Source organism: Somniosus microcephalus, chromosome 22 (genome assembly GCF_052327205.1).
Source record: "Somniosus microcephalus isolate GS21.2 chromosome 22, FLI_Smic_1.0, whole genome shotgun sequence".
NCBI lineage: Eukaryota > Metazoa > Chordata > Chondrichthyes > Squaliformes > Somniosidae > Somniosus > Somniosus microcephalus.
The window spans coordinates 68,782,256-68,808,269 of NC_141008.1; the positions used below are offsets into that span (position 1 = coordinate 68,782,256).

Sequence of the window (26,014 nt, forward strand, 5' to 3'; positions counted from 1 at the left end):
CGTCGGTGCCGGATATCACAAAGTTTCCTGTAATAATATGATGGCTATTTACACTATAGCTATGGAAATAAAATTACACAACTGTAAACATGGGGACAATGATTAGAAAACAATTCTTGCATCTTCCCCACTATCATATTCTCATTCGGCGGTTTTCTGCAGGTCAACAGATATCAATTCTCACTGATTCAAACACCAGTGTTGCTCCAAGGCTCAGTTTTCAAGGAGGAGTTTCCATGGAGGACAGATTCAATATATCCAATGCTACTAGAATACAAAGTTGTGGTTGATTATTGAATTGAGTGGCATGGTGGGTTAGCACACCATCCTGTCACTTATCCTGGGTTTGAATAGTGACAGTATAACTGTCTCCTCCTCCTCTCTCATTTCAGGCTATAGGGGTCCTATTTGCAAGATGAGTTTGGGCATTCCCAATTCACGTTAAGGTCACAACAAAGAATGGCTCATAATTCAGCGCTAAACGGACAGTTTCAAATCAGTGGATCATTAGGATGGGTGGTGGGGGTGGGAAAGTGGAAAATATAGGACAATAGAGGATTCTCTTCTGAAGCTGGAGTTAAGGTATGTTGAGAGAGAGATTTGGAACGTTACTCTGAATCTGACTTGTGCTATAGCTAACCTGGAAGTCCTCAATGCTGAAACACAATGACAATATTGAGTGGGTTCAATTGCCCAGCACTGGTATCCAGCAATCTGATGAACATAAACATTTACCAAATATGTGCACTTTAAAAGTAACTAGTTATTGGAGCACAATCTATCAAAATACACTACATTACTACAGCTTTCCGATAACTGCTTTTAAAACAGTCTATCTGGACTGAATTGTATCTGTGGATATTATTCAACTTTATTATTAAAACAATGGCCATCTACTCATTATTAATTTTCAACATGAACTTTTAGGATAACACCAGTAATCTGCATGTCTATTCTAAAAGTATAATTTCATTAACTTAATAAGCCACGGGACTCACTATATTACTAGAAAGCATCCCTCCGTTCAAAGCCCTATTCATCTGACCTACTTCCAACATCTCTCTGGCAGCCAATCTGTCAGTTTATCTATTGTTGTTCATCATAGTCACTTCTGGCAGCTAAATAAAAGATACAAATCCACCAATGCACGGGCTTATGACACTGTAAACCCACGTAACACTGCTGCTCAGTAAACGTGTGCCCTTAATCATTGCAGCAACTTCAGCGACGATCTCTGCCAAATCCCACTCAACAGAAGAAATTAACCAGGTCAGCGAAACAGGTGCAACACTCTGTCTGTCAACCACTCTCTTCCCACAATTACTTGTACACAATGAAGCGGTAATCTTTACAGATCATCTCTCTGAAGAAATGTATTGAAAACTGTAAAGGAAAATGAATGTGCTGCTGCCTTGCGGCTCAGCAGATGTCTGTGGGTGATGTACAAGGCAGGGATGAGCTGTCGTAGAAATCTGTCAAGGTTTGGCTAAGTGATTAAAGCCTCCACAGTCTAAGCACCATATTTAGAGTCTACAGGAGTCAAGACTTGCACCCATTCCTTGCTGCGATGCCAGATGTTGGCTAACGTTTCAGTTTCTATTTACTCCACTTGGACAGAATGAGTTGGCACAGCAGCCACACAATCTGGAACATTCTGCAGTTGCTGTGTTAACAAGTGTCAGCCATCATTCAACCAAAAGAACGTCAGAATCGCTCTTAGTTGCTGCTGTTTCAGGTGTGTTGAATCCTTTGGGAACTGACTATGATTAAGTTCTCGCATCAGAGACACATTTGGTTTACTCAGTGTTGTGCTTCACTAACCTCTGCAAATTAACCCCTCCACCTTCATTAACCCTTTTAACAAGGGCTACACTTTTAATATCTAGAATTAAGAAATAAAGAATGCCTATATATAACTATTAGTTCAAATTACTAAATGAGTTATGTTAATAGAATGGCATCAGGTAATCTATCTTAACTTTCTGCAATTATTTTTTAGGACTATTTTAAATAGCTATATTAATGCATTTACATTAGGAAAGAGAATTTGACAAACAGAATGGAAAAGTACATCAAAAACTACCAAAATCTGGTATAAGCCAAGAACTGCATTTTTAACACAGTTTTGAATTATATTGAGATGAGTCCATTGATGGATCAACTGATGAAGGGGCTGAGTAGCTGAGCTGTACCGATCAGGGAGGTCTGTTCTTTGTTGGTGCATACCAGCTGGAGCAGTAGGCCCTAAAACTGGCCTAAACACCTCGTGTTGTGGGGAAAAGGAGGAGCAGCAAGTATTTGCAATCCTGATCGCTGTCCAGTGACCCTGGTTGGAAGCAAGTGTGTGTATGTGGACAGGGAGGTTGAAAAGATCGGGCTCAGCTGCAGTAAAATAGACTGCCAATTCTCAGTGTCTGGGCTCACAAGTGCAAAGTGGCCAGTTGGACGAGATAGCAGGGGAAGTGTGTGGAGCTGTATCTCCGGTAGGAATAAATGCCTCATTAAGAGCAGGGCTCATTAAGATAATAGACCTCAGTGGCATTTGTGGCACTAAAATGTTAGTATAACAGAGAAGGGGTGTGGAAAGAGTGGGGGGGGGGGGGAGGGGGGACAAAAAGGCATTAAAAATATGTTGCACTCAAGCACTAATGTGAATCAATCAATGGGTCTTCATGCCAAGGAACTTTTATCAGAACAGATAAGAACCTGGTAGGACACATTTTATTTTCAATTCAATTCAAAAACATTTGAAACATAAATAAAACTGCACAGATTTTTTTTTAACCATACCAAAGAAGTAGAAAAATAATATTGTTTGTGTCAATGTAAAGAAACATTTTCCAAGCAGGTATGTCAGTAATGTGAGTAACTAGCTCCCCTGCTTCAACTGTCTTAAAATCTGAGGGGGCCCAAAAAAATGTATGCTTCGATAAATTATTATGTAGGTACATAAACATGTACTTTTAGTCCCTCCAACATTTCTTCTATAGTAGATTTAAGGCAGGTTGTTTCTAGTTCAAACTTCTCTATAAAATTATACTAATATTTTAGTGCAATAAAAAAATAAAGCCTTCCTTGTGAAAGAAGCCTTTCTTGTAAATCAGGCAATTGAAGTAAATACCCTTATTCTTGAAAATATGTTATATATAAACATTATATATAATAAATATATATACAAATTAAATATATTGCATTATATATAAAAATATAATCAGGCTAAAAAGATTAACTTTTTTTATATATAAAAGGTGATGAGGAACACGACCTGGTTCAAATAATTGGAACATGAAGTGAGCTCTTTCCATTGCTTTCCCTCCATGGTTAATTTGTCTTGTTTGTATTGGTTAACATTTTTCTTCAGAGCTTTTCTTCTGTGCATAGATTTTTGCCAATCACACCACAGTTGACTTTTTTTTTAATGTTTAAATTGTTCTCCATTCCTGGAACAACCATTTTATTTTAAAATGGGAGAGCAGTGGCTGTTGCAGTACTTGCGCCACCCCCAGAAAACAGCCATGAGCAGCCGGAGATTGAGTCGTTTGCTCTCTCAGTTCCAAAAGATGAAGTACTAAGAAAGGAAGGGTAGCATCCCTTTTAATATTTACTGACATAATAGGGAATAACTCAACACTGCAATCTAACCTTTGTAATTCTGATGGTTTTCTAAACCACTCAAAACTTCACTTTCACAGTTTGAAACATGATTTTTTTTAAATTTTTTTTTTAATTACAGCACTGAAACCCAGTCGCTGCCATTCGCTATTCTCTATGTAAAGCAGGGTTATCCTCTAGCCAGCCAAAACACACAAGAAAAAAAAACAGGATGTGGCTTTCAGTCCATCCAGCTCACTTCAATGGAAATAACAATCGGCAGATGATTTTGCCCCCTATGTTGCAGAAATGCTCTCCCCCCCCTTCCCTATTAGGGTCCCACCATACAATGCATCATTTCCTACTAACCAGGCAGTAAATGGTCTGCTTCCAGGCCTAATCCAACACTACTTTGATTATAAGAGTGACCTGCAGTAAATCATCTGCTGCTGTAACGGATGCACTTCACACAACTCGAACCCAGAGAGTGACAACCTCTAGCGTATGAAGCTGTAGGGCCAAACCAGATTGATGCTACAACGTTATTTACATCAAATGATTTCTCTATCTTGGCTTGAAGCCTGTATCCTTTCATTCCCTCCCCCCCCATATTCAAGATTGTTTTGGGGAGAGGAGGTACAATAGGAGGGTTTAATGCTCATTAAGATAATAGACCTCAGTGGCATTTGTGGCACTAAAATGTTAGTATAAAACATTTCCATCAGGCTTGGAAAAATAGGCAAATGATTTGAAGATCCCTTAATTATAATAAATTAAACTGCATTCATGTGGCTCGTTTGTGGGCACCTGTATTAATCAATTTCACTGTAGCACTAAGCTATATAGCCAGATGTATATTTCAATTCTTCCACAGCCTCAAGAATTTTGAAGCATATCTTCCTTAACAACTCCGACAGTAGGTGGAGAAGGTATAACCTGTGGAAAAATGATAATGTCACGTTCTCATGGAAGCCAGCAAAAATATCATCAGGGCTCCATCCGATTCACACGCGAGGTCCTTTCCTGGCTGTAATCCATCAGATTGCCGAGAACAATTTACACTTTGCCCTATCTGTATTAATAGCTAGAAAATTCTGATGACACTGGGGCACTGCCTGTGAATACTAAAATCCTTGTATAGTCTACTCCTGATAATTCAAAGTCGTTTGTTACACTAACAAAATCACCCAATAATTTGAATTAAGTAATGCAAATAATACAGCAGAGTGGGAATTAAGTGCTATAAAAATTAAATTATCAGAATTTGATAAGTGGTTGTGAATCAATAGGAATAGACTGTAATGGAGGTAAAACAAAAACAGTAGCTGTACGTTTCGAGTATCGAAACTCTGAAGCAACCAGTACTTGTCAATCGAAACAGCTTGTGATAATCAAGTTTGTTATAATAAAGTTCTGACTGTATGACGCACCCCTCCCCAGTGCATCATAAAAGCTGCTCGCTTGGGTTGTTGGCAGTATGTTGACTTGGCTAAGGTACATTGTAGTGTAGCCTCCTGTATAAGTATAGGCATAAATCATATTCATAGTGAACACTAAGTACATTTCAAGATACTGCAGTACCTCCCCAGCTGAACTACTCACACAACATCACTTAGTGTCGCTTCACGTGATTTGGGAAGATCACATCCCCTGCATCCCCCAGAATAAAAAATGCTTAGCCATGTGACATTACTTGAACTTGATCACAGTTACTCACTGTGTTTGGCATTTTAATCCAGCTTTGAAAAAAATAGGAGTTGATAACAATGTCTATTATCCAGGTCACTACACTGTTCATCCAGAACAAGTGCCAGCTCCGTATCTTTTCTGAGATGATTTATTGCAAAATGTCTCTTAATATAAGACTTGCTGACTGAAATGTTTCTCTGATTTGGAACAACCTGAACTGCAATGACCCTTGTCTCCTCTATTGCTAGGTTACTCGCGTCAATTTAGATGCTTTATTGATATCTATAAACAGTAGCTTGGATAGGTGAACCCCCCGCTCTATTTAAGAACACTCACCTGATGGTAAAAGTCGTCATCATCAAAAATCTCTTCATCTATGTCTTTCAGATGTGCATTTGACTTTCCTTGTGGCACAACCTCCTGTGTAGAAAAAGAATCTGTCTGTCCATTACAGAGGTCAGGGAGGAAAGAATTCCAAGTTCAGTAAAAGCCTGTTCACATTCCCCTTACTGCCTAGATACACAATAGATGCTTTGTATGTTTTAACAAATCTCAGGTGCTTTCCACTCCCTGTCCCCTCTTGATTTTTGCCCCTACTGGAGGCAGGGGCTCATTCTGTGGTACATTTTCATGGTCTCATCTAGTACCTTGCCTACGCAGTCGCTTTTCATGTGCGACACAGAAGTTTTGGCAGGCTCTTTATCCACAGGAGGCACCACGGCCAAGACCATCCAATCTAATGTTCACACGGGTCCCCTTTACAGGAGTGATAAGTGAGGACGAGTGAAGCCAGTTATAGCACAGGACCCTGGCTCAGATTCAGTAACACGGCACAGAGCGCTGATCCAGCTTGGGCTCCTTATAATGGCTCACTGCCAAGCCACACAATACATTTATCCACTGAGCCGCAAGGCTGCTGCCATTTGTTTTGAAACTTTGAGGTATTTGAGCATGCAAGGATGTTTGTTAAAAAAAATTTCAAGTCTAAATTATTAATAGTTGTCGTTTAATCTTTTGATTCCACTCTGTATGATAGAATTCAACATTAAAAGTGAAATTAGTTTTACAGTTCAGAAAACAAGCATGTACTCTGAAAGCTTCAAAAGGGCATTCAATCATCAAATCATTCAATAATCAAAACAGAGACACACAGAAACATTATACCAACATTTTACACAACATCCAAAGAATTTAAGTTAAATCTTTAGCAATAGTTTTAAATTTGTGTTGTTTCACAATTCCAAATGTCAATAGGATTCAGTTTTGCTATTTTAGAAGTTTGCTACTCAAAAGGTTGAGGATATTTTTAACCTCCTGAAGGTGTTACAGTTCCATGGTTCCCCTCTGGTACCTCACCCAAGTGGCCATTCTTCACGCAGCACCTAAACAGTAAGTGCTGGCAGGCTTTGTGACTGTGGGGGGTGCGGGCTTTGCAGTCAAGTCCGAACCTGTCCACACCATGACATACACTTTCCAGCAGGTGTCACTGGGTAATGATCAGTAGTAGGAATCCTAACTGGTTTTCTCTCCACAGCCTGGGGCAATGAGTCAAACCACAGTGCTCCTACCATCACCCCAACTGAGATCAGTAAACTTAGCACAGGCTGGGACTGAACCTGGGATCTTCTCGTAAAAAGCAAAATACTGCAAATCAAACAGAAAAGGCTGGAAACACACAGCAAATCAATCATCTTCTGCGGTGAGAACAGGCAGTAGGCACTTTGGGTTCGTATCCTTCATCAAAACCTATCAGTTCATAGGTTCAGATGAAAGGTACGAATCTGAAGCATCAGCTGTCTGTTCTCTCCACCGATATTGGTTAACCTGGTGTGTTTCCAGCTTTTTCTGTTTGTGTTTCTGGGATCATCTAGTCTGTGACACTCAGGTACACATCACCTTTATCAAACTAGTCTCTCTTTTTTCATAAAAAAGCAGCCCCTTCAGAATACAAGTTTGGAGTTCCTTGTTGACATACCATCTCCCCGGGCACGGTCTCTGGAATCTGCTGAGAATCTTCTTCCGCTTTTCCGAGAATTCTATACAAGGATCGTTTGGTCTGAGTCCGTCGTAACAACCTCTCTTTATCCATCATAATCTGCTCAATCTGAGTCACGACTGAACGTTCAAAAGCACTGAACCCCTGGAATAAAAAACATCAGCACAGCAAGAATTCAGGTAACATTCAATGTAAAAATGTACTGATTAGTTTGAGTGCTCCTTCTAACTGAATTAAGGTCAAATTTATCTTTCAGTTTTAATTAACAAGCTTTCCATAAAGGTCATTTTCTTTTTTTAAAAAAAAGCAAATTTATAGAAGCTATATATAAAAGTGAAACATAAAAAACTACTCGCGTTCCAACACACACATGACCGACTAATCCAGCCAACTAAATATATAAACCAATTTAGTTATCCACACTACAATCAGCTGCCAGAATTTTCATAGGAGTCAGGGATTAATTTTGCATAAACCAGCTAAAATGCAATGGCGTGTTGATTTTTGGGGGTCAGGATTCTTGATCCAGTAGTAGTTATCTGTATATCCGGTACCTGGTAGAATCTATGCAGCTCTGGTGCTTAAGTTTCAGGTCTGGGAGACCAGGAGTTAGGTTGTCAAAAAATTGTGTCAGAACATAATGTTTAGAAGAGAAAAACGTACGTTGTGTCTGTGTTAGGCAATCATAATAGGCCAATCAAAATTTTAAAACTGTATCTGATTAAATACGAGGAGTTTCAATTATCCCTCTCCTTTCATTATAGAAGTTCCACTGTATAAAGCTTTAACTCAGTGTTTGATTAAACACAACTGCCAAGATATTTGACCCAGTAGCACACGGTGAAGAAAGATGACCATTGCCACTTTAAGCTAAACAAAATTATTACTGGCCTCACTTGCACCCTCTAGGATCATGAATTGTTGTGTCAATAAACCAAAGACAAGTATTTAACATTTTCAATAATGTGAATATTTAACTGAACATAATTTTATATCAAGGCTAAGGTAAGATGCAATAAAGGTCCTCATATATATTAATTGTACCTTTTATGCAACCACATAGCAAACTTGTCAGTATGTATGCAAATAACAAGCTCTAATTTGTCATAATCATAAAGAATCCTTGCAAACAGCTCCAGTCATTTAAAAAAAAAATCTTCTCTCTCGCTTTGAGAAAGTATCAAAAACAGTGCAGAAACAAAAGATCAACTCACCTTGCCCATTTTGCCTGAGGCTAGTTTTGTCTTATCATGCCATTTCTGCAATGTGCTATTCCGATATGTTTTGAAGTCAGCAAATCGCTTGGCCATAAAGTCTGGGTACTCATCCATTTCAAGCTTCCTTTTCTGTGGCCCTTTCCTCTCCTGCACTTCCTCCGTTTCATCATCACTGGGAATCTCATCACTGGAAACAAAGAAAGCAGTACCTTACAACGGTGAATTCTCTCTTCATTGCACAAGTACGAGACGCACCACACAAAAACCGCAATCCTGGTTAATTCCTGGTAATGTCTTAACACAATCAGATTTTTGTTCTTACCATTAATAGTAATGAGTCCTGACATCCCGGTGTAATCTCCGTGCATGCAGTTTTAAACTAATTTAAAGTAGTATTTGCTCAGGTTTATTTATTTATTTATTATTATTTTTTTTAATTTTTTTTTAAGTGTTTGACATTTTTATTTCACAGGTTTGTGTTCTACAAGGTAGAGAGGAAATGTGGCTCATCCAGGGATTCAAAACAATCGGCATCTAGAAAAACGAGTTGCATCCCCAGAAACAATAATACTTACAGCTCTAACCAAATTTCCTTGGAAAATAGAACAAGCAACTTTGGTAACTGTCAGGTGCTAACTGTTTAATGGATATAGATCCAATTTATTTCAGAACAGAAATTTTTTTTGAATATTGACTAATATTTATACAGCAGTAAAAAGTCAATGTAAAAAGAGACAACTGTGAATTACTGGTAAGATGTACTACACATGGAGGAGGGCACTTAAAACAACTGAAAAAAGATTTGGCGCCTACAAAATTCATCGTAAGTGTCGTATAAATCTGAGAGTCTGAAATCACTAGCATTCATTTTGACAGCCAAATAAAGGCTGGAAATTCATGTCCACTGGGACTGTTCTTGGACTGCCAACACAATCTTGTCGGCTGTAACTCCCAACAGCTTCACAAACACCTGCTCAACATCCCCTGTAATTAGACTGAATACAGTATGGGCAGCATTTTGGAAGAGAACGCAAGTGACTGAAATATCCCATTATCAACTCACTTACTGCTGTACAGTTTCCATCACTGCGCTTACCTGTCTGGCTCTGGCTTCTTGCCATTGACAAAGTGCTGTGTGGCTGGATACTGGAGAAGCAGTTCATCCTGAAGCTCAACTAGTGACCTCAGGAGTGCCTTCAGTGCTTTGCAACCTAAAGGGAAAAAAAGCAAGCATAAAAATTAAACATCTGACTCTACCCTTATTAACTGAACCTTTCCAGTCACTTCAGAGATAAACTTTTCTATTTGTGGGGAAAATATGGAATTAGCACAGGATTAAGCTCCTGCTTATGAATACATTCTTTACTAGCGAGGCCTTTAAAGACGCGACCCAAAATTGCCCTCATCGTTCTGAAATGGAGATCAGCCCTAGAAGAATGAAATCTGGTTAAGATGAAACCTTATACATATCTAATAAAGGCATTACCAGATCATATTTGTTAGGCCTTGTGCTGTAGGCATAGCTTAAGCACAAAGACTGTACAGGCAATCCTATGTACTTAAAAGGTTGAAGTCACCCCTGTAAGGTGGTTAGAAATGTTTTCCCCAGTTTTGTTTTAATAAACATGCACAACAGTGACATCAGTCATGCTACTTAAAAGGAAAGAAAACAGAGGGGTTGAGATGTTTTTTTTTTATAAAAGAGGGGCTAAGGCCAGTGATTTTGGAGGGGGGGGAAGGGTTGGCAGAAACAGACCGTGAGGAAAAGCAGCAGCCTGAAGACTGAATAAGCAAGAAAGGAACTTTGTCCAAACGTCTTGGAAATTTACTGGAGAACTAAAAGTAAAACAAAATCAACCATTTGATATGCATGGAGTATTCCACTAGAGTTCCTCAGCCAGACAAACTCCATTGAAAACTCCATGAATATCATGATTGCGCATATCATAACAACAAAAGTTTTCCTCTCCCAAAATGGATGCAATCTCCATTTAATATCCATCCACAATATCAAGCTATGATAATATTACACAGTGCTAACCATGATTTAGAACTTGTTCAGCTTATGTATGGAAACACAGGTATATATGCACAGACACAGATAATACAGCAGGAAATATAAAGCAAATAAATGTTTTGACACAGTAGTTTTATGCATTTAATTCCCCACCCAGAAACAGCTTAAAGTCCCATTGAAATTAGCAAAATTGGCGTACCTAAACTTTGTGCAAGAAATTAAGAGACCAACAGGTAGGGTTAAGGCAAAATTATTTAACAAGTTTGCGGAGTACAGTATGCCTAGATTATATTAAATTCTATTGATTCTAAAAACAGGCTTATTACAATTAGACTTGCTATTTTGATGTTTAATGAATGCCAAACGAAAATAAAATCTCGAGAAGAATCAGAGCTAAAAAGATGAAAATCACCTTCAATGGCGACTTGAACTTCCTGGGCTGTCAACCATAGGCAGGCCAAGATCAAGTGCAAATATTCTTACTCTTCCTAACATAACATATTTGCCTCAGTCAGTTGAGTTTTGAGGGAACAACTCCAATAAAGGTAGTAAAGTCCTTTGGAGACACATCCTCTGCTGAGGAATTCCACTGAATTCTCCATGATCAGAGGACAATTTTAGCCCTCTCATCCACTGAATTTACAAGTCATTTGGACAGAGTTCCTTCTTTATTCAGACTTTCACTGGTTCTTTTCTTCTGGCATTATTTCCCCACTTCAAAACTGTCGTCATCAGCCCTTCCTTAAAAAGCCCACCTTAATCCTCTCCAACATCCACCCATCATGAAACCTCCCCTTTCTCACTAAAGTCCTAAATTGAAAGCCATCACACCCCTGCACTGGAATTCTCATCCTCAACTCATATACTATGCTATGTCTCCCCCATCTAGAAAATCTTGCTCAAAACCTACCTTTTCAATCATGCCTTTGGTAACCTCTTCTAACTCTTTCCCTAACACCTTGTCAAGTGCTTTGAAATGTTTCACTACATTAAAAGACCTAGATAAGGACAAGTTATTGTTGCTTAATTGAATTTTAAGATAAAATAGCCAAAGTTGTGTGTGAGGTGGAATGTTTGTGAATCTTATTTACAATGAAGCCTGGACTTGAAGTGCACCCAACACATGGAGGTCATTTGATGCACAATATCCTTTCATTGTAGATAACTTTTCAGCCACTTAAGTGTTTATGCAGATCTCGTTTGAAAGATTGAGATAGTCCTCAGTTGTCAGTCACTTGAAAAGCTCGAGGTAGATACAGCAAAATCCAAAACTTCAAGAGAGTGGAGGGCACTAAAAGTTCAATCCATTGCACAACAGCATGGATTCTTACTGAACAATAAAAGACCCTGGGACAGAAATTCAATGCATGAGCTGGCACACATCAAATCAGACACAAAGTTCACAATGTTTCATTTAGGATTTTTGATAAATTACTAGAATAAAAAAATGAGGCTTTTAATTATTGGCAAATAGTCAAATCAAACTTTTCTACAAGGGCAATCAAAATATTGCTAATCATAGAAAATGCTGGAAACACTCAGCAAGTCAGTCAACATCTGTGGAGAGAACATTTCAGATGTGAACTTTCGGCAGTTCTGAGCATTTTGTTTTTGTTTCAGATTTCCTGCAGCTGCAGTTTTTTTTTTAAAGTACGATCAATTTTATTTTTTTAGGAATTTACTATGAATTCAGGAGAGAAAAAAAAATACTGCATTGTAAAATCTAAATCTCAGGATTTTCCCCATTGTTTAGGGCTAATCCATTGGTACGTGTAAGGCCAATGAACAAGAATTTAAATTCTTAATAAAATTATAGTCAGTTAAGTTCATTACTTGCAGTGAAAGTGTTAAATAGCTTATTGTATTAACTGAAGTACTAGTGCCTGAGTTATAGGTCAATGTGTGTAAATCAGGGGGTTTAGTTTTTGGTCAATATCATTAACAATTAAACATTTCCAATTGCTTACACGTGTAAATGACAATACAAGGTATCAGATGTAGTGGAAAAAGCTTCCATCACAGCTGCCACTTTAAAAACTTATAAAAAGGGCAAATATGCACAAACCTTGCTGTATCCGCACATGCTAGGAAATTCAAATTGTTTGCAGTGTTTGTTTGTATGAGCACATAATTGGCATACCTCTCAAACTGCAGTATGTTGAAAGGACGGAATTCAGTCCAGGGTTCGGCACAGAGTGAATTTTTTTTTTCTGCAGAAGTAGTAAAGCAACTGATTTTGCAGGAATGGAACTGTTGCACATCAGTGCTGCTCCTCTCAATGGTGCTGAATGTTGGGACACCCTGATTGAATTGCAACAGTTGAGAGGTATGATAAGCAGACAACCTTAAAATGAACAGAAATTAGAACATGCCATCTCCCTTTAAAGTTTTTCTTACATTAATTAAATATATTACGTACACATTAATCAATTCAAGTGACAAACCCAGTGAGTACTATGGATTAGCAAAGCGAAAGAGTTAAAGGAGAGAAGACAGATTGGGGAACTAGAGACCTGGAATTTGTACAGGAAACTAGAAACGGCTACATATCTATTTTATTGATGATTTCTTGGATTCTGGTTTCATATAGAAATTGATTGCCACTTACTGCACTGTAAATCTGCCTGCCTTGGGCAACTAGTGCACCGTGTCACTGCATGATCTGTTTCTTAAGTTTACCAAATGTCAACTTAAATATTCTGAAAAATTTGCTGTTTTACTGGTTGTTAATGCATTTCCACAATTTCCATATTTATTTACTCCCATGTCAAACTGAGTTATATTTAGTGTTTTTGGGGAGGAATGTAGTGGTGAGAAGCAAGAAGGCCACGAAGCGATGACAGCAGCCTTTAATTGTGGAAATCAGAACTGCAAATAAATGACAAGCAAGAACACACAGTCCAATAAATATTCAATACATGACTACTCATTTTTGAGCATTTAGGGGCATCAGTGGATTTTTTTCCCCTTGAAATAAAACCGAAAAGCCTGGCGCTCCAGGCACTATCCGGTATTAAACCCAATAATTTGCAGTACAGTAATACAGAAAAATATTGAATCGAAGTTTACGGGAAAAATATAAGTGCCATATATTTAGGAATTTAATTATTACAGCATTTCCTGCAGTATTTATGTTAAGTATCTTGTTTATTCAGCAGGGTGATTGTTAATTTTCTACGTTCACTGGAGGTCAGCAAATGTCTGCCACCTTTGATTAACTATTTGAGTACATGTCCCTTGCAACCTTTAAAATATGCAAACATTTTCTATTGTGTATCTGCAAAAATTGATTACATTTCTATTGCTGAATATCAAATAGAAACAAATTAAACCATTTCTTGATGGACACTAAAATGCACATTTTTTAAAAATTATGTGCCATCATTTGCAATTCTCAGAGTTAATGAGAGATGAATATGGTTGAAAATATGTTGGGCAAAGCCTTCGGATACATCCTTGCCTTTTCAGATCATTTTCAGCTACTTTCGAGAGACGGTTAAGAAAAGAATGACTGTTACTTATTAAGCAAAGGAGGAATGACTTTCAAAAAAAGCTGCTTCGTCCACCATCACTCTTAGGATAGCAAGTCTATCGCTCAATATGACAGGAAACCCACATCTGTGACCTGAGAACAATGGTTTTCATTCAAATCCACAAGCCTGCTGCTTTCTCTAGTCGTCCCCTGCAATTAATCCCAAGAATACATTTGATTAAATCTTTTCAAGCAAATCCTTTGCTTTGCTTTTGTTAGTTCATTTCTTGTCAACATCCATTAAAGTATGCCTTTAATTTTCCTACAATCTAAAAAAACACCGATCCTGCCGTCTTCAACTTTAATCAACTGTACACCAGCATTTTTCATTTCATAATAATGTGCTGTTTGGAATTCAAAAGGCAGGCTCCACATCAATCATTCCTTGTGAATTTTTCCACTGCAATAAATATGCAAATGAGAAGCTAGTCACTCGTATTTCAGGCCAACTTGCTAGTGTTTTAAAAAGACACAAATTTATTAATTGCCAGTGGCCAGAGGAATCCTATTACTGTGGGCATTGATTACAAAGCTGCCTGAGTGATTATTGTGCAACTTGCAGACTATCCAGGCATGAGGAAAAATTATTAAACCAGTCGAAGATTATCAACTCGGAATGACAATAAGCTTCAACATTAAGGTTCTGCAAAGTTCCTTAACAAAGAATAACATATGAACTGCACTGCTGCTGAATTAGCATTATTCCATAATCCTAAAGCCCACTAGTGCTACTTTTCAGTTTATCCTGTAATACCCTACAGAATTGTAATTCTGACAGAAAGAAGCTCTGATGAATTTAGACTGTTCAATCCGACTGACGGAAGAGAGTTGAAAGTATTAACTCAGCCCAACCTTACACGTGTTTAATACCTTATCAAACTTAATTTGAATGCCAATATATAGTCAGCAAAAATCCTTTATTAGCAGGTAATCAGCCATTTAAATGAGCTGTTATAAGCAGCAAAGCACACCATCGGAGTTACAAATATAGATTCTACATATTATGTATACACACAAAATATAGGTTTATAGATTAATATTTACGTAACATTTTTAGAATTTTGATTTTTTAAAAGATTATGTACAATTAGTTTTTCTAACCAGTGAACATAAGCAGATATAAATTTTTAGGACAATTAGTGGTAACTTTTCATTTGCTAGTTATTCATTTTGTGGTATTTTTTCTGTATTATTTCTGACAAGAGTCCAAATAAAGGAGGGGTTTTCTGAACATCAATTACATCCCAGACATCATGTAATGCAAACATCATAAAGAGCCTGAATATGTTTATTTTGCTCTTCCATTTGGTCCTTATTAGGAGTTCATTATACAGAGTATGCCGAGATTTTTGTTTTAATACTCTGGCCTAGAAATTCAGTTGCGTTCGCCAGCCGTTAGTGCCTTAGGAGGGGTAGATCTCGAGCGCTAGGCACTTAGCGCCCGGGCGCAGGACGATCTGCGCCTACACCCAACTTCAGTAGACATTTAGCGCCGGCGCAAAGTGTTTGCGCGCGCTCAGCTGCGCGCGCAACTTATGACGTCATTTCGTCGTGCAACGCCCTTTGTGCGCCCCAAACCGGAACTTCAGTCGCGCCCGCCCAATGTGGGCGTGGCGGTGTTAAGAACTGTGAAGTGGAACGCAGCAGAGGCCCTGCGGGCCTCGGGGAGCGCTAATTAAAGGGCACTTACACTGAACTATAAAGGCCAGCCATTTTGCTGCAATGACTTTTCTGCAACGGATTTCTGGACAGAGACCAAGGAAGAGACCTTACTGATTTGGCCCAACATAGGAGGTATTTTTGGCTTCTGGCCAGAGCTTGGAAATTTGCCTCATTGTGATTTCATTGTTTGCAAGTATATTATGGGGGCTGCATGGGGTTCCAACCCTCAGTTCCAGCATTATGTGCGAAGGGCTCGCAGACGCTGTGTGAGAGGGGCAGCCATGCCTAGACGCAGAGGGGGCATCAGGTGTCGGCAACGTAGGCCTTACCCACTCAGGGAATACCGCCAGCAGGTGTCCTATCTCACCATGACTGCCGCGCAGTGTGTTAAGAGGCTGCGCTTCAGAAGGGAGGTGGTTGCAGAGATCTGCCAGCTGCTTCACAGAGATCTGCGTCCACAGCTGATGTGCAGGACGTCTCTGTCGGTGGAAGTGAAGGTCACGGTGGCTCTGAACTTTTATGCAAGCGGCTCCTTCCAAGCCGCTGCTGGGGACATAGCTAACATCTCCTAGTTCGCCGTGCATCGCTGCATCCGGCAGGTCACCGATGCCCTTTTCACAAGGAGACACCAATTCATCTCCTTCCCCATGACCCTAGAGAGGCAGGAGCAGCGTGCAGTCGGATTTGCGAGGATCGCCGACTTCCCCATGGTGCAGGGCGCCATTGACTGCACGCATGTGGCTTTGCGGGCACCTATCGACAATGCCGAGGATTACCGCAACCGGAAGGGCTACCATTCCCTCAATGTACAGCTGGTGTGTGACCACAGGCAGCGCATCCTAGCTGTCAACGCCCGCTTTCCAGGCAGCAGCCACGATGCATTTATCCTGCGCCAGACTACTGTGGCTGACATGTTCCAGGCACAGCCTCCCCCAAGAGGATGGCTTATCGGGGACAAAGGCTATCCTTTGTGTACATGGCTCATGACCCCGCTCCGCGCGCCCAGGACCCCTGCTGAGGAGGCATACAACGAAAGCCATCAAGCCACAAGGAAAATCATAGAGCAAATGATTGGCGTCCTCAAGCAACGGTTCCGCTGCCTGGATCGCTCCGGCGGATCTCTGCAGTATTCGCCGGATAGAGTCTCCCAGTTCCTCGTCGTTTGCTGCATGCTGCACAACCTGGCTATCCGCAGGACTCGGGCACTGCCACCTCACGTTGGACCACCACCTCAGGAGGACGAGCAGGAGGACCATGAGGAGGAGTACCAGCCCAGGAGGGAGCCACAAGGTCCAAGGGCCGTCCGTCAGCGGCTTATTGAATGACACTTCTAGGCCCCCCGTCAGGGAATGGCTTGTGGCAATGAAGGCACATGAATGCAGCCGCTCCGCAAGCCCTCAGCCGGTTAACACAACAACCACTTGAAACATCACACATGGACAAGCTGAATAAAGAAAAAGCTTTATTGAACAAACTCAGGGCCCTTCCCACATGAAACCCAAAAACAGACAACACCCCCAAAAAACAGTCAAAAACATATCTCACTCCCACAACCTGGGGAGGAATAACAAAACTTGTCCATCCAAATGGCCTTCATCCTCGGCCTTACCAAAAGAACCCCCCCCATAGACAACACAACCACCCCCATATAAAAAAACATTTGCCAACACACTCTTTGTGTGCCGAGAGGGCGAGTCCTTGTCCAGGCTTTTCCGGCCCCTGGCCGACCTGCTGCTCCGCCTCAACCTGAGCCCTGTGGGTGCTGCAAGGCTGGGGGAAGGCTCCTGAGGGGCACATTGCGTGACGGCAGATGCCCTTGGGGGTCGGCCTAGACGAGCTCTGGCCCTCGAGGGGCCGGCTGCTGACTGCTGCAGCTGGGCAGCATCAGTCCCTCCAGCAGCTCATCTCAGCTTCGCTGGGGAAGTGGCAGTGGCGGCTGCAGCAATGGGGGCAAGTTGGCTGATGCCAGGCGCTCGCTGCTCGCCTGAGACACTGGCACTCGGCCGGGCTGGCACTGCAGCAAGCACAGCAATCTGCTGAAGGCCAGACCGCTGTGCTGCTGCAGCGCGGCGGGTGCCCTGGCGATGCCTGCCTGACACAGCGAGTGTGGCAGCAGTGAGTGCCCGTACTGCCCTGGTCTGTGCCCGCATCAGACCAGCCAGTGACTGCACGGCACCACTGATCAACTGTCCACTCGCTGCTTGTGCTGCCCTGAATTCGTCCCGACTCGCGTCCTGTGCTGCCCTGAATTCGGCCCGACTCGCGTCCTGTGATGCCCCGAATTGTTCGAGACCCCTGGCCTGTGCTGCCGCGAGTTGTTCGAAACCCCTGGCCTGTGAGGCCCCGAAATCGGACACACTATGAGCCAGGGACTCAATGGCCTCAGGCAACCGTGCCACAACCCCCATGAACTCGGTGTGCCGACGATCCGAGTCCGCGGACATTTGATCAAGGAGGCGCACCTCCTGGGCGAGGACCGTCGCCGGACTGGAGGCCGGACTCTCCCTCTGGGGAGAAGGCCGCCGAGCTGGCCGACCCTTCCCGCGTGGCTGGACGCCACTGGGCACAGGAGCTACACCCCCCTGCAACACTTCCCCCTGGCTCTCCTCCAGGGAAGACGTGTCCCCTCCATTGCCATCCCCTGGCGCGGATGAGGGTTCCCCCGATGGGCCGCCTTCCTCTTGCTCCTCCTCGTCCTCCTCTTCCGAGGGACTGACACTCGCAGCTTCAGGGACCTCCTCCTCACCAGCTGAAAGCAGGAAGGCACAAGAGTAGCTTTAGAGTGAGGGCAGGGCGTCAGCGAGGGAGGCATGAGTGGTGGCATTCTGCGCATTGGTCGGACAGTGGCAAAGGATGTAGATCTGAAGCGCAAGGGGAACGAGAGAGGTCCAAATGGTCATGTCCTTACCATTGGGGCCCAGCACAGGGTCGGCATCTCCAATTGCAACGGGGCCAATCACCCGGGCACCCATGAGTCAACCCACGCGCTCCTCCAGGTCACTAAGCTGCTGGAACTGGGGACGGCCTCCCCCGGTGACAGTCCGGCTCTTCAGATTCTGGGCCAGCTTGGCCTGCAAGAGAAAGGACAGCCTCTAAGTACAGTGTGGTGCCCTGTTGTTGTGTGCACTGCCTCCCATGGTCGAATAGCTTGGCCAGTGTGTAAAGTGCAATTGATGTTCATGCCAGTGCCATAGCTGCTGGATGAGGGCTGGCCATTAGGCCTTTGAGGTCCCTTTGCCCATAATGGGAGGTGCATATGCAAGGATGAGGAGGACACTGGAAAGGGTACTCACCCTGACAATCCGAGTGAGGTCGTTAAACTTTTTCCGGCATTGGACACCAGTCCGGGGGACATCGCAGGTGGCTGTGACCCTCTGGGCGATATCCCTCCAGGCTCTCCTGTACACCCTGTTGGGAGGCTTCTTGCCACTGTCCGGGAACAAGATATGGCTTCTCTTCTCCAAAGCCCTAACCAGCACCTTTAAATCATGGCCAGAGAAGCGCTGCGCTCGCTCACGGGCCCTCTGCATCCTTCCTGGCGCTATTTCTCTCCAGCAGCAGTGTTTAGGCCTAGCTGGAGGGCTGCAGTATCCAGGGCGTGGCAGCAGACCAAGTCGACCCTTCCCCCTTTAAGAGCTGGCCGGCGCCAGGGTGTCTGCTGTCAATCAAAACATGACCGCACCTGCGCTGCGCCCGGCCTCGGCGGTATCAGTCTGCACCGCCGGCTTAGCGCCTAAGGATAGCCGTGCATCGCCAGTTTTAGCGCTCGAGCAAACTCCTTGGCCAAAGCTACTGAATTTCGGCGAACTGCCCTCCACTTTCCGGCGGGCGCAAACTTTAGCGGCCGCCCGACTTTACCGCCCCAAAAGTGGCTATACTGAATTTCTAGGCCTCAGTCTTTACTCCCCATGTTCAAAGTCACAAGTGTAGTCTTCAGGTGAAGCAGGGTTATAAGGCGGGCAATAATTGAACCAGGGCTTGCAGATGTAATTTAGTTCCCATTTTAAAAGATATGCATTCTGTCCTTATTTTTAAGTAATACTTTGATTTTACATTACTTGTAGTTAAATTGCAAAACTTGCAGTAATTTGGGAAGCAGAGTAGAGTTGGCTGGAACACTGGAGTTCCAACACTGGTGGGAAGGTGTGGTTAGAGTGTGACAAGTTTACAGTGACCATTTCCACTACAAACGTGGACATAAGAAATTATAATTAAAAAATGGAGAAATGGAAATGCGTACCGATGTAAGGTTTTTATATTACAGATAGATAGTATATAATTCTATAGGTGCATATTCCATTTCTTTTCTATAAACTTGCTTTAAATAACTCAAATTTTGAGATTCTATTGCAAGGGTAAGAGAGCTTGCATTTATATAGCATCTGATCATATCCTTGGAATTCTCAAGTGCTTCACAACCAATTGCTTTTGAAATGCAGCCATTGTCATAGAGGGAACTGATGCAGATCTGCATATAGCAAGGTCCTGCAAGTAGCTAATGAGCTAAATGACCAGGTAATGCATTATGGTGGCTAGGACACCAGGAGGATTACCTGCTCGTCTATGAATAGAGCAGTCAGATGAAGCCTTGGTTTAACCTTCCATCCAAAAGACAGCATCTGTAACAATGTAGAACTCACTCAATACTGCTGAAGTGCAAGTGTAGACTATGTGCTCAAGTCCATCATGGGGTATGAACCCACAACCTTCGGACTCAGAGGCACAAGTACTAGCAACTGAGCCACCTGTCAAGAGTAATCATAAGCTGACCAATTTTTGCCACCATTTTACTCCCGTTTTCGCCCCAATCTCCCCTCCAGCCTTCACTAAACATCCATGACGCCCATCACCTGCACCCTTGATATCCTCCTATTCATCTCCTCTAAGCACCCACCTTCCCATTCTTAGCCCCATGCTTGCCAACATCAATCCACCTCTATTCTCATCCTGAAAAAGAAACTATTCTCAACCCCTTAATTCTCTTCAACTACTGCTTCATCTGTGACCATCCCTTTCTCCCTAATCTTAGAATGTGTTGCTATCTCACAATTATGATCCTCGTTTGAGATGTGCCAAATATGCTTCCAGAACTGTGAGAACACCACCTAGTAAAGTACTTTGAGATATGTCTCTGCACAAGAGGTTGCTACAGAAATTAAAGGCTTTGTCATTGTTGGAAGTTCACAAATTAACAACGGGTCTATTCTTCCCACCACTGCATACTTAGAGGATGGTTTTCTATTTATACACATGAACTGACATCCGCTAACTTCTGACATACTGTGCTCCTTCGACCAATTTGTTTCTGCTTGACCTCCACTATGACAATGGTAGTCTTATGACTACTTTATAAGATAGCTTGACCTCCACTGAGTTTCACCGTGGTTCGATCACACAATAGAACAATGCTATAAAGCTGCAGTGTACAGGTAGGATGGACAGCCTTAGTTTATGCCATTCATTCATTTCAGAGACCCAAAGGTTGGGGGGGTGGGGTGGGGGGGAAGAGAATGGTCAGAGAAAGGAGAAAGATATTAAACAAAAAAGTACCCCATCATCATTGTACATTAAAAATCTCAAAGCAAAGCATACTTTTTTGGGAGGGTAGAGACGTGAGAGAGAAGGCTTTATTATTTCTCACATTTTGCACAAGCTGCTTTGCTCAAAAGCAAGTTTGCTCCATATTTGAACTGTTAACTGTTCATTTCTATGACAGTAAATGTCTGATAATAACAAGTTATTCCTTTTATAAAAAACTTGACTCTTGCAATCCTGATGTGCAGACTGATGACATGGAAGCCGATATTGTCAGAGTAAATGGCTTAACTGCTAGCCACAATGTTTTTCTACTATGCTCTGGTTAATACGGTTTGTCCAGTAAAATGCATGCAACATAAATTCCCCGTAAATTAAGGTTTTCATGACCTTATCAAAAAGGATTCAGCATACTCCAGTGACTGTGTGTGTGGAGTTTGCACATGCTCCCCGTGTTTGCGTGGGTTTCCTCCGGGTGCTCCGGTTTCCCCCCACAGTCCAAAAATGTGCGGGTTAGGATGATTGGCTATGATAAATTGACCCTTAGTGTTAGGGGGATTAAATACGTGGGGTTACGGGGATAGGGTGGGATATGTGTTGGTGCAGGCTCGATGGGCTGAAATGGCCTCTATCTGCACTGTGGGGTTTCTGTGATTCTGTATTATCGTGAAAATCTCAATCCTAGGGATAAACATTACTCACATCTGTAAAGGTACCTTACATAACAGGATTTAAATCTACCCTTTGCTCTCGTGGCCACCACTAAAAAAAAAGAGATTTCCATACAAACCAGCAAGGTCCCAGGAACGAACATTGGTCTGTGCCGAGTCAGCTGATCTCTGCTGGGGTGCCAGTAAAAGTGCAACAATTGGGCTCGGTTCCCTGGGTTAGGGAGCAGAAAATTAGACAATCCTACTACAATCCCTGCTGGAAATTATCTCCACAAAATCACGTAAGAACATAAGAAATAGGAGGAGGCGGCCAATCGGCCCCTCGAGCCTGCTCCGCCATTCAATAAGATCATGGCTGATCTGATCCTAACCTCAAATCTTCTATCACTCTCCATCCCACCCGAACCCATGTGATCTCCTGGGAGAGGCGAAAAACCAGATAAAAAACCCAATGGCCAATTTGGGAGAAAAAAATCTGGGAAATTCCTCTCCGACCCATCTAGGCGATCGAAACTCGTCCAAGAGATCACTCTGTCCCTATATTTTCTACAGTACTTACCTTTTGTAAAGGCGATCTCCACCCCAGCCAGGAACAGGAATAAAACCATCTCCTGAAATCTAACATAATTAGAACACAAGAAGTAGGAGCAGAACCAGGCTACACGGCCCCTGGGCCCGCTCCACTACCCACAGGGCCACGACCATTCCGAACCTAGGCTCATGTCCAATTTCCTGCCCGCTCCCCGTAACCCTTAAATCACAGGCAGCAAGTTTTGTTTTTAGAAAATCCTTTCTGTACCTTACTTACCGGCACCGCCTATTGGACCACTTTCATTCCCGTGGTCATAGGTCTATTTCTAAACATACTTAATTTAGTCATGGATAAACGTTTCTCTCCGATATGCATATAAAGCCTGATTTACTATGGAATTATGGCAGTGGTATTTTAAGCATGGTTAGGTCAGAGCCCATAATGAAGTTCTCACTTTCTACCATGTTACTCTCAGGAGGTTGCTGGGCTGTGTTTGGTGTTTCCAAAAATGTGAGGAGATTAAATTAGAACACATGTATATCCCAGCAGTTGCTGAAGAACTTCGGAATTCGAGGTGAAGTCACTGAAGTATATTTCAGGAACTGGATTATATCAACCAAGTGTAATAAAAAATGAAATGAAATCTAGAAGTAATGATTATTTATCAGTTCTGATGAAAGGTCATCAACCTGAAACGTTAACTCGGTTTCTCTCTTCACAGATGCTGTCTGACCTGCTGAGTATTTTGAGCATTTCCTGTTTTTATTTTGTATTTCCAGCATCTGCAGTATTTTGCTTTCGTGACTGATAGTTATTGCCAGGCTTAAGTTGCACTCTTTTGAGGCTTTTGAAAGAGGAAGGATGGTGGATCGAATTCCAGTTTTTAGGTCCAGGTAAAGTACTGGTTAGAACAGGAGACTGCAATGGCTCTTGATTCCAACACAGTGGAAATGTATACAAACAAAGATGGTGTAAGATGCCATGTTGCTAGCTTAGAAGAAACAAGGGAGAAAAGTTAAGAGCAGTACTAACCACAGTATTATAGAGAGGCAAGAAAGATTGTGACAGTGAGGTTGAATGCTAGAGGTAGAAGAGGAAATGCCCATCATTCAAGCTTTTCTTATATGTTGTCCAGAAGTGTCACAGAGCTGCTAGAAGCATCTTGCCAGATATTGAAGCAGTAGTCAAGTCTTGGATGGGCTTGGGCTTCATAGAATTATGCATATGGAGTGAAGAGCTGTTGTTGCAAAAAGCAGTATTTGGCAACAAGCTTCTCGGAGGCAGCATTGGCAATTGAAGCAATTTGGTAACTTTATTTAAGGTCAGATTAGATAGTGAGGCCAAGAATATTGATAGATCAAGGGCAGGGGCCTCAAAGGTAAAAAGTGGTAGCTGTTCGTTAACCTTGCCACAGAAACTGTATCTTTGAAGATCTGAAAAATAAGATTTACATTGCTCCATTCAGGGCATGGAAGAGATCAAGACGTAGTGATTCAACCATTGCATTGCAGAAGGACTGGATGCTGTAAATGGTAACGGCATGTGAATTGAAGGAAGTTGATGAATGAAGAATGGTATCAATGAGTGAAGGATGCCAAGGAGCGGATTGGGACAGAATGCAAAGCCCTGGGGCTGCCCGAGTTAATGGAAAAAAAGAAAGTCAGAGCATGAGCCATCAACCACAGCTCAGATAAAGCAATGAGAGGAAACTAGATAGCCATGAACATAGCTTTGGTGGGAGACCATATGATAAATGGTTTCGAACCGCATGGTGCCAGACCCCAGTCAAAGGCTCTGAAGCTGTTCAAGGCAATGACGGCTATTTTACCAGTGTTCAAGAGCAGAGCTCCAGAGGAATGTTATGCATGTACCAATTGAATGGCATTGCTGAAAATCATACTGCAGATTATTGATTCGGTGAGAACTTTCAAGGTGATGGATAATTTGAGTCAGAATAACAGCTTCCATAACTTTAGAAAATAATCAATGCAAGAGCAATAGGCAGTAAGTAGTTAGAAGGATAAGATGGGTCCATTTTCTGAGAGCAAGCATGAGTATGTTTCCAATGAAGAATCAAAGGTGGACTGCAAGAAAGTGATTCAAAAGACTGCATAATCCAAGGATAATGTTAGAGGCAGATCTTGAGACCAGGAAGGATATCAGCAGCATCAGGAGTCTTAGTGAAGTCCTGAGAGAGGAGATCTTTGAATCATTGTGTGAATAAAACTGGACGTTGGTCATAATGGTCAAAGGGAATAGAGGGAGTCCTTTACTAATATGATTGAGATTAGAACTGTGGAAGAAAAGGGATCCAAAAAAGATCAACTTTCTCTTTAGGAAATTTTGACAGGTCCCCCCTTAATTTGCAGAATAGAATACTACTGTACTATGCTGAAGAGGTCTGGCAGAATCAGAGGGCTTGTAGAATTTGACATATATTATACATATATTGCAGTTTCTTAAATATACTAGTGACCACATTGACTTATTCAGGCAGCCTGACCCCAAGCTCCAACGTTTTTCAGCGATTGCTGCAGTGCACATGTGACAGCAGTTCTTTCATCTCTATTCATCTTTCATAGGCACCAAGCAGAGACCAAAGAGACCCCCGACAGTGAGAACAGCATGAAGCAAAGAGGGAGGGGTAGAAAAGAGAACAAACGTGCATCATTCTATTCCAAAGCACTAGACAGTGCTGATCCAAAGTGTGCCACTTAAACAGCTATTAAAGTGCTTCAAACCAAAGGCAAAATAACCAATAGAAATTTTAATTATTTCCTATAGTTTACAAGTATGTGGTTTTCAAGATTTTCCACATGAAACCTACATCTCAGAACTAATTCCATAAAGAAGCATGGTACATTGTCACACACAAATTTAGTGCTAGACTTGCTCAAAGAAATTTTGGCCAACCTATAACTGAGCTAGGTTAAATAAACATAGCAGGAGGAGCAGAAAATGGATTTGCATCCCTGTCAGTATGGGCAAGAATCAAACCCAGGTTCGAGGTTAAAGAACATTATAATCTCATTGTACCATCCAGGTCTCTTTAAAAAAATGGTCTAAAACTGTGCTGAAAGGATTGATTAGCAGTCCCGCTATGCTTAAATCACAAAGATTTTGCAGTTAAGAAACAAACTTGCACTTACACTGCACCTTTCACATCGTCAGGGTATCCCAGAGTGCTTATCAAATGTGGCTGCCAATTTGTGCATCCAAAATTCCATTGGCGGTAGTGAAACGAATGACCAATTAAGCTTGGTTGAGAGTTGAATATTGACCCGGTCACTGGGAGAACGCGTTGCTCTTCTTCAAAAAAGTCCACTTGAACCAGCAGACAGGACCTCAGTTCCAGACACAAAAGGCACCAAGGGGTACAGGGAGAGCGCGGGAATATGGGATTGAGATAGGGGATCAGCCATGATCGTATTGAATGGCGGAGCAGGCTCGAAGGGCCGAATGGCCTACTCCTGCTCCTATTTTTCTATGTTTCTAACATCTAATCTGAAAAGTGGCCGCTCCAGTGCAGTACTGGAGAAGTGCGGCCTTGTCAATGTGTCAGCCTAGATTTG

At 42.1% G+C, this 26,014-nt stretch overlaps 1 protein-coding gene and 1 long non-coding RNA gene across 3 annotated transcripts in view; one reads left to right on the top strand and one right to left on the bottom strand.

The window, feature by feature from the left end:
- aatf (apoptosis antagonizing transcription factor) overlaps positions 1-26,014 on the bottom strand; it is a 121,077-nt gene that overhangs the window by 58,729 nt on the left and 36,334 nt on the right. The window contains exons 5-8 of the mRNA XM_085965019.1: positions 9,590-9,704; positions 8,491-8,680; positions 7,256-7,420; positions 5,617-5,700 (exon numbers count right to left, since the gene is read on the bottom strand). Of these exons, the coding sequence (XP_085821145.1) occupies positions 5,617-5,700; positions 7,256-7,420; positions 8,491-8,680; positions 9,590-9,704 (554 nt within the window). The remainder of the gene's footprint in view (positions 1-5,616; positions 5,701-7,255; positions 7,421-8,490; positions 8,681-9,589; positions 9,705-26,014) is intronic.
- LOC147102502 (uncharacterized) lies at positions 1,173-25,221 on the top strand. Of its 2 annotated transcripts, none has more exons than XR_015073279.1 (4): positions 1,173-1,735; positions 7,213-7,455; positions 8,966-9,111; positions 25,025-25,221. It is a non-coding gene; the product is annotated as an uncharacterized LOC147102502 (long non-coding RNA). The 2 variants fall into 2 exon arrangements; XR_015073278.1 differs by having other exon boundaries at positions 1,175-1,735; positions 7,216-7,455; positions 25,025-25,219.